Raw genomic sequence first — 9,595 nt, 5'->3', positions numbered from 1 at the left:
GTCAATGTCTTCCCTTTCAATAACCCCTGCGCCATCTACAGCTTTTGCACATCGGTAAATGGATGAAAGGCAAAGTGTGTAGTCCACCTGTTGAGCCAGGCATCTACACATTCTTGAGTCTTCTCCTTTTTCTCACCGTCGTACATCGTTGGTGAAAATGACAGAGCAACTGCTTTGGTAGGAGTAGGAGGCGCCACCGAAAGAGCCTTTGCAGAGTCAAGATCTGCAGCTTCAGTGACTCCATCTCGTCATGGCATTTGGCAATAGTTGCTTCCATACGCTCTGTCACTTCCATAAATTCACTCTTTCCAACAACCTCCTCTTCTTCAACAACTTAGAATTTAAGATCTTCCTGATTACACATCTCGTCGATATTATCATTGATTGAGAAATGAATGTGAGCCATGGTAATAAGGTTCTCTGAAAATTACAAATCATTCGAGCCAACTTCACTTGACCTCCCTTGACCAAAATGATCTAGCAAATTAATTCACTAGAATTGACTGCACGTAAGAAAAAATGCCTTAATTAGCATTCGGTGGCTAATTAATTCACTAGAATTGACTGCACGTAAGAAAAAATGCCTTAATTAGCATTCGGTGGCTAAACAACGGTAAAAAAAAGAAAAGACCGTATAGAATTAATTCAAATGGAACTAACTACTAATATAAGGCACACTTGCATTAATTATATGCAAATAACCCACATCTATCTAATTTCAGCATGTGAAAACGTACTTCAATACTAAATAACCCCCGAAAATATTAAATCTCGAGAAAAAAGAATTATCGTGATTTTTTCCTATTTTTCTAGGGCCTCAAAATTTACTAATTTTCAATTCCACCAAATCCTATCTTATGGCACTCCAAATCTAAATTTTCTAGAACATTTTAGCGATAAAATTTGCCAAAATACAATTGGCATTCAAAAAATACCAATTTCTAGGATTTCTAAAATAATTTTTAGAAATTTTCCTAAGTCTAGTAATTATGAAAAAAAACCCAAGAATGCCATCGATCACGAAATTTTTAATTCCACCCGACAATCCTTAAATCGGATTGAAATCTATAATTTTAATAGAATTTTATTTTTTTGGGAAAAAATAGATTTTTACAAGAAATCGAACGATCACGGGTGCTTGAACGGACACACCACCTGCCAAACAACAAACCCAGATATTCCGAAAATTGGAAAAATCCTTTGTCTATTTTTCACAAATTTTCAAGAATTTTTCAAAAATTTAATTGTAGCTCGAACGCATGAGAATACAAACAGACACAAATTTCGGAACCCAAACAGTCATCCCGAAATGCGGACAGCCAACGGTCGCGGAAAACGAAAGGACATGTAACTCCCAGAAAGCGAATGATTAAAAAAAAACTAGACTCGAAAGGCCAAAGGATTCAAGATGATTTTTTTTAAAATCATGAAAATGAAGAAAAGCTTTTATTTAAAGCTTTACAAAGCTTTTTTCTTTTTAATCGATTCATCGTTTGGGGGGAGGGGGGGGGCAACACGACGCCGGCTCAAAAAAAAAGCCCCCCCCCCCCCCCTCCTTGCCTCTACGATTCCATGAGGGAGAGGGGGGGAAGCACAAGGTCTTCTTTCCCCTCCCCTTCTCCCCTTCTCCACCTCACCAACCCCATCTCCATAATTTTCATCTCCTTCTCTCAACTACTTCCTTTGTTAAATAGAGTTAATAATCACTAATGATGCAATTAGAGTTTAATTAATTCCACCCACATAAGGGGTGTTCCCACGTGCAAGAGGAAGTTTGAGAGAAAAGTCCAATGAAAGGGATAAAAATTATGCCGCGCACATGGGAGAGAACTCGATGCATTAACATGCTGCCTCCCATTGATTTTCAGTAAAAAATCAACAGAAATTTGTTAACATGCCCATGGGAAACCCAAAAAAATGGATTAAAAAAGCCTATTTACCATAAAAATGCTCTAAAAAAGTCCTAAATAATTAGGAAAAATTCCTTAAAATTGTAGAGATGTAGGCCTTTCAAAAATGCCCATGTGCGGTATTTTGGTTAAAAAATCCATAAAATGCTTATTTTAACCATAAAAATAGAGAAAAAATAGCATTTCACTCAACGAAATTTTCCCGTATCGTCGATACGTCCTTCCAAGTCAAGAAGGATCACGTTCCGACTACCGTATTGACGTTCCCAATGCATAGACACCAAAACAAACCAAAAAATAACATTTTTTACTTAGTAAACTTTAACATTTACTTTAAAAAATGCTAAAATTTTGGTATAATGAGAGAATTAAGAGGAGAAAAAACATCAAAAATTAACTACAGACCGCTCTGATACCACTGTTAAAATCCCATAGATCTCTCTAGCTAATCACTATGCATAAACACACATAATCTAGGCATATACTGATCCACCCGACCACTCTCGAGCCCAAGGATGCCACATCAAAGTAATGAAGAACCACATACCTAACCTTGGTGTCCCATACCACCAAGAGATATGTCTTCAATCCCAGCAACACGTAGCTCTAGTATGAAATGGCAAGAGAGTAGATACTATGCTCTGCACAAATCCCTTGAGAGTGCCCTATGCTCTAGTATGAAATGGCAAGAGAGTAGATACTATGCTCTACACAAGAGAACATCCCTTGAGAGTGCCCTATGCTCCTATTAGATAGGAGAGCTCTCAACTCTTGACTATCCATTTCCATGTGTGACCTTTGGTTGCCTGACCCTAACCCCAACCCAAGGTTAGGTCTAACCCTTTTCCCACTAGAGCATGCTCCCATGCTCACACGCCTAGGGTGGGTTAGCCTCCTAGTATATGCACATAATATGATATGCACATAACAATATCTCATCACCCTGAATGGTGATGTTGATTGTAATAACTATATCTCACCACCCTGAATGGTAATGTTGATTGTAACCATATTACACCACCCTGAATAGTAAATTGGAACAACTATATCTCACCAACCTGAATGGTGATGTTGATTGTAATAACCATATCTCACCACCCTGAATGTTGGCATTAATGGGTAGGAAGAGTTGATAATTCTCTATAACTTTATAGAATACCATGTTGATGAGTTACATGTTGATTTGTAGTCACATGTCAACATTGTTTTAGCAAGGTAGTGAGTTGTGTTGGTAAAGTTTCCATGTTCATATTTTAGCCCATGATAACTAGCACAGTTATAATGTAAACATACTTAAGGGATCATGAACAAGCATTGGCAGACCACATGTTGACCATAGTTAAATAGTCCCAAAAGTTACTTAGTGAAATAATTTTCACTTAATTTTTCGAAGTAAAGACTCGTCTCACACATCTTGGAGACTTGCACAGTAAAGACTTGTCTCATACATCTTGGAGACTTGCAACATCATGTAGATAATAGATTTATGGACCAACATCCATAACCCAAGGAGAGAGTCTAAAGGAGGCCACACAACTAGCCAAGAAAGATAAAACATGGAGATATTGCATGGACACATGGAAGGGTTCACCATCTAGGGTCTTAGATGATATCCTTAATAGGCTTTGTAATGCTCTTTCTTTGACACCCTAGAGCGAGCTTGCACACTTAGTAGAGAAATAATTCGTAGTGCTTTCTAGCATGTGCATGTACCTATTTATAGTAGCATTTCAAGGATGCTCTAGGGGATGGTCTATACGTTAAAGTGGTCATTTCTATATTATGATGGGGGTCATTTTGTAAACACATACACATGCCCTCTTTGTAGAATGAAGAATTGCCAACCTCTTGGTGCTATGGACACTTTGGTTTGCATCAATTCCATGTTGTTTAAAAAATCCGACCATCTTCCTTTGTAGCAACCCTAAGAATGAATCCTTGACAGTTAGTGCTTATTAGCGTGTAGGCTAGCATTATTGAGCAAGCTATAACACCATCTTCAAAGCAACAATGAGAGTGAATCATCCATCAATTAGTGCACTTAGGTTTGCATCAATGCCATGTCGTCTTGCTAAGAGCTGAACGCCAGAGAAAGGAGCAAGAAATCTCAAGACACACAGAGAGATGCTATTTGTGTTGCTGCTTCTGTAACTTTGGTGCTTTTTTAAGTCTCTTTGAAGAATATTCTTCGGTTATTGATGGATTAAACCAAATAGTTGGAGTGTGTGTGTATATATATATATATATATGTATATATTCATTGGTAATTAGTGGCTTAAACCTTACTGTACCGCCCAAATTATTTAATAATTGGGGCCAAAAGAATTCAAGTTCTGTTTTTTTGTTTTTCCAAAACATCGCCCAAACTAGCGCTTTAATAAACCTAGGCCCTCGATTCTTCTTCTTCTTCTTCTTCTTCTCTCTCTCCATCATCGTGTGCTCTTCACGCCTGTAGCCAGTCTTAAAGTAGTTCGGAGTCCGGACGCTTGCGATTGGACTGGCCCGGCCTTGTCCCGCCCGTCCTTAAATTACCCTAATCCTTCTGAGAACTAAGATCACCATATGCCTTATATGCAGGTCTTGGTGCACAATTGGCCAGTATGTATTGGGAGCTGGTTTGTGTACCTGTTGAGATGGTGCATCAATCACACAGTTTGGATGGAAACAAAGAGTTCCATGAACATGAGCTGAAGATGGACTTGTGGGCAATGCTATTTTCCACACTGTGTTCATCATGGGCGTGCAAAGAGTTAGCCCTTCTTCACACAGATTCTACCGTCTCCTTCAGTTGTGCATCAACAAAAAAGATCTAGCAACAGGCAGAGAACTCCATTCCTTTTTTTTGAAATGTGGGTTCTTGTTGGATGCCTTTCTAGGAAGCCACCTGATCCGCATGTATGCAGCATGTGGATGCTGTTTAGAAGCAAACCAAGTATTCAATAAATTGCCCACACACAATGTGTTCTCATGGAATGCAATGATTTTAGCTCACACCAAGCTTGGAAAACCTCATCAGGCCATTGGCTTGTACCACCAAATGCAACATTGTGGCATAAAACCAGATGAATTTGTTGCGGCTGCAGTCCTTAAAGCATGTGCTATCTCAACAGCTCTCACACAAGGTAAGCTTATCCATGCTCACACAATTGAATGTAGCTTTGACATTGATGCCTTTGTTGGGAGCACCCTTGTTGACATGTATGCCAAATGTGGGTGCCTGAAAGATGCCCATGCGGTCTTCTACAGGTTGGCCAATCGGGATGTCGTGACATGGAATGCCGTGATATTAGCTTATGCTGAGCATGGGCAGCATGAAGATGCTTTCCAACTTCTCAAAGAGATGCAGCAGGACGACTGCAAGCCAGACGATGCCACTTTGATCAGCTTACTAAAAGCGTGTTCTAGCTTACCAGCCCTTAACTATGGCAAGCTGATTCACATGAAAATCATGGAATGTGGTCTTGAGGTGGATACCTGTCTTAACAACATCCTTATCAGCATGTATGCCAAAAGCGGGGGCCTCGAGGATGCGCAGATGATGTTTAATAAAGTGTCAAATCGTACTCTTGTAACATGGAGTGCGATGATTGCAGGATATGCTCAAAACGGATATGAGCATGATGCTTTCAGGCTTTTTGAAGAAATGCAGGATACAGGGTTGGAGCCAAACAATGTGACATATGTTAGTATTCTAAAAGCCTGCTCTAGTATATTAGCCCTTAATGTGGGTTTGCTTGTCCATGCCCATATGATCTGTAATCTCAGTGAACTGGATGTTTTCATAGGAAACACTCTTATTGACATGTATGCAAAGTGTGGTAGTCTCGATGATGCATACAGGGTATTCAACTGTATGTCATGGGACAATCTGGTGACATGGAATGCGATTATTGGAGGATGTATTAATTCTATGAGTTTTAAAGAGGCTGTCAAACTTTTTTGCCGAATGCAGTGCAAAGGCAACAAGCCAAATGGCTTGACATACACGAGTGTTTTGAAAGCATGCACTGGCTTAGCAGCACTAGATCAGGGCAAGTTAATCCATTCCCACATTCTTGAAAGTGGCTTTGAGTTGGACGAATACATGGGGAGTGCTCTGATTGAGATGTATGCAAAGTGTGGGAACCTGGATGAAGCGGCAAAAGTGTTCACGACATTGTCATTGAAGGGAAGCGTGTTGTTGTGGTGTGTGATGATTGAAGGTTATGTCCTGCATAGTGACTGCAAATCCGCGTTGGAGTATTTCAAGGACATGCAGGGTGAAGGATTGAAGCCAGATGCTGTGACATTCATCTCTCTCCTTTCTGCCTGCAGTCATGCAGGGCTCATACATGAAGCTCACGGTCTTTTCAATATGATGATAGAAGCTTATGGTATCATACCTATTGTTGAGCACTACACTTGTTTGGCCAACATTCTTGGTCGTGTGGGTTTGCTGGATAATGCTGAAGATATGCTACAAAGCATGCCAGTCATGCCGGACACCGTAGGGTGGATGTCTTTGCTCACGAACTGCCAAACATATGGTGAAAAAGATTTAGGAAGACATTGTTTTGATAATGCGGTTATAATGGATGAAAGATTTACTTCTGGATATAAACTTGCAGCAGGTTTGGCGTAGGGTACCGTGCGAGCTGGCATAGGATTCATTTCATCACGTAGCCTGGGCAACGAAGTTGGGCCCCTTGCTTCATGAAGAGGAGGATGGCACTGGCCTGGTACTTTGAAGACCTGCATTGAATCATGGTGGTGCAGGTGCAAGAGATACTTTTGACTATCTGGGACACATCCACGCCTCAAAGTTCTCAATGGGAGACGATGCGCTGGCATTTATGGTGGGCATGTTGCATAAACTCTATAGTGAAGTCTGCCACCCCACTTGCAGAGTCTGTCAGTGCCACTTGGAAGGATCGTATTCACCCACAGGGAACACTTTCAAGGAAACTCAAAGGCAATGTAGTGCCCCATTTGAAGCTTGGTACCTTTCTTAACCAGAGGTATAGATGGGATCCAATCATCCTATGGGCCCCCAATGTGGCTCTTCCCCCACTTTGAACAGGTAGTCTTACTCTCAAAGTGGTCAACCATGGAGCCTTCTTGCTGTTTTTTTTAAAAGGGTGTGGGTGGGGGAGCATCTTCGGTTCTTAGTTCAGACTATTGAGCACCCATAACACTGCATACACGCAGGAATCGTGCATGGTGTTACATCATGCACTGTAGTTATATTTTTCTGTGATATGTGGATATGAATGACCGATTTTAAATCTGCTCTTTTATTTGCTTAATGGTGAAGAGTGGATATTATAATATACATGAGACCATCTTTTTTCACACCCTCTTCAAGGCTTACATCAAATTGGTTCCTTAAAATAATTTCCCAGCATTCAACATGTATGCCTAATCTGTTTTCCTACCTGTTTTCTTGTTGATTGTGAGCAGATTGTGACAGAAGTTGCTGACAATCTCTGACTTTCATTTGGTTTGGACTGCAGCTATCTGACAGTGGGGGAAAGAAATTTCTCGTCACTTTGTTCACTAGTCCATAACAAGGCTTGGGTGTGATAACTACCCTCTTTGCAATTCGCCTTTGGGGTCTTGTCTCAAGCCTGCTCCTGTATCTGCCTCAAGGAAGCAAAGACTGCACTGCAAGCTCAGCTCTGGGCATAAAGCTGTTTCCTGCAAATTGTTGCAGGAATATGCAGCCACATTACCAAGTTACAGGAATATGCTGATGTCTATCGAGGCCCTGTCGTGCAGCCACAATACTTATATAACGCTCGAAGTGCTTAATCTCAATTACTGCAGGTTCAGCAAATGCTAATCTGATGTTTGCAGCAATCTGTGAAGAGGATGAGTCATCTGAAGAACCAGAATATGGAGCACAGGAAAGTACGTCTAATGTCGACTTGCAGATGCCAGCAAAGCATATGGCACTCAACCTAAAATATCTTGCCAAGAGAAGCATGCCCCTCATGCCCATTGCCGAACTGCCCATGATTCCCATGCATGAGCTGAGCCACATCCTGCGGTCTGTCAAGTTTGGGCCTTAGCCCTCAACCCTTGCAGGGTTCTCTCAGAATCAGAATATGGAGCACGGGGAACTACTTCGAATATCAACTTACAGAAGGCAGCAAAGCCTACCGCACTCAACAAGCTAAGTAATCATCCATATGGCCAGAAAAATGATATCCTTCTTGACATCAACAGTGCTAAAACAAGCAAAGATATCCTCTCGGCAGTGCACTTTTTTTTGGGGGGGGAAAAGGGTTAGTGTATCAGTCAAAAAACTGCCAGGGGCAACATATAAGAGTTCTTTACAAAACATCAGATAGTGTGGATGGGCATCATATAGTGACCTCTATAAAAGGCCAGTAACCACAGATATTTACTACAGATCTTAGCCAAAAGGTAGCCACGTGAGATGTTGCCTGTTCTCTCAGATTGCAGCATATATATGTATCCATAAGCACCTTTCAAAGGAAAAACTTCATTCTTAAAGCAACCCTCTGATCCTGAAGGCTCTTGCAGTTGGCATTCCATACCTTCGCAATCCACACCTCAAGATTCCACAACTTATTAAGATGAGCTTCAAAGTTCCCTGTACCACTCAAGATATTATAGAGACTGAAAGTTTAGGTGTAACATCCTAGTTGTGTGGAAGAGTCTAAGCTACCAAGGTGTTTGGTTGCCAAAATATAATGGCGGCACTTCTTTACTAGTAGATCATGAAAGCCCTTCTCTTTCTATGGTGGTGTAGTTTTGTTTAGCATCGGTTCAATTGTTTGGGGATTGGCAAAGCTAATAGGGAAATCCATATTATGCACTCTTGGTTGTGCTGATATGCAATTGTCAATATACAATTAATTGCAAAGGCCGAAGCGTCAATGTGCACATGGAAGAAAATATCCCGGTTGGGAGATCTTAGGATTGGTGCTTTTGCTAAGGCTTTCTTGAGAGTGTCATAGGCTTTTTGACACTCATATGTCCATTTAAAGATGATATGTAGCCTATACAAGAGTTTAGCCATGTAGGCATATAAGATTATGAATCTTTTGTAGTAACCAATGTGTCCCATGAAGTGTTGGACACCCTTGAAGTTTGTGGATGGTAGGAATAAGTCTGATCTTGCTATCATATTTTGAAATGCCATGTTTGGAAACAATGTGGCTAAATATTATCCCGTGTCTCACCAAAAACTAGCATTTAAGTGGGTTAAGTGAGATTCGATATAATCTACATTTCTTAGGTATCTTCCTCTAGCACCAGAGATGTACTTTTCATTTTTGGAGTTGACACAAAGGTCATCCATGAAAATCTCATAGAATTTCCTAAGGTATTTCTTGTACATTGTGCTCATGAGTCTTTGGTGGAACAAATGGCATAACTCTGTAGGTGTCCTATTTCATGGCAAATGTTGTCTTATGTTGGTTTATCTTCACTTGGTTCTAGCCCAAAAACCCATCAAGGAAGCTATAGGTCTCCTTTCTTGCTATACGTTCTAGCACATGCTCAATGGCAAGGGGTAATGATCTTTTACTGTGTGGTTGCATTAACCTTTTTGACGTTAACATAAACTTGGATTTTTTCATTCTTCTTAGGTATTATTACTATTAGGGATAATCATTTCATATACTCTATCTCATAAATGAATTTGGCTTCGATGAGTATGAATTTCGTCCTTGATC

At 40.5% G+C, this 9,595-nt stretch overlaps 1 protein-coding gene across 2 annotated transcripts; it reads left to right on the top strand.

Annotated features, from left to right (window-relative positions):
* Positions 1 to 4,301: 4,301 nt before the first annotated feature.
* LOC147603293 (pentatricopeptide repeat-containing protein At5g27110-like) lies at positions 4,302 to 8,970 on the top strand. 2 transcript variants are annotated; one of them, XM_086796701.1, is made up of 2 exons: positions 4,302 to 5,032; positions 5,157 to 8,970. In XM_086796701.1, the coding sequence occupies exons 1-2, from the start codon at positions 5,004 to 5,006 to the stop codon at positions 6,529 to 6,531; spliced, it is 1,404 nt and encodes a 467-aa protein (XP_086652827.1). In that variant the 5' UTR covers positions 4,302 to 5,003; the 3' UTR covers positions 6,532 to 8,970. The 2 variants fall into 2 exon arrangements, with proteins under 2 accessions (XP_086652827.1, XP_086652826.1); XM_086796700.1 differs by having other exon boundaries at positions 5,135 to 8,970.
* The last annotated feature ends 625 nt before the right edge of the window (positions 8,971 to 9,595 follow it).

This window comes from Cibotium barometz, chromosome 64, assembly GCF_041138505.1.
Source record: "Cibotium barometz isolate CiBa-2024 chromosome 64, ASM4113850v1, whole genome shotgun sequence".
NCBI classification, from domain to species: Eukaryota; Viridiplantae; Streptophyta; class Polypodiopsida; order Cyatheales; family Cibotiaceae; genus Cibotium; species Cibotium barometz.
Note: the sequence above shows the minus strand (reverse complement) of the source record. Positions and strands in the feature narration are given on the sequence as shown.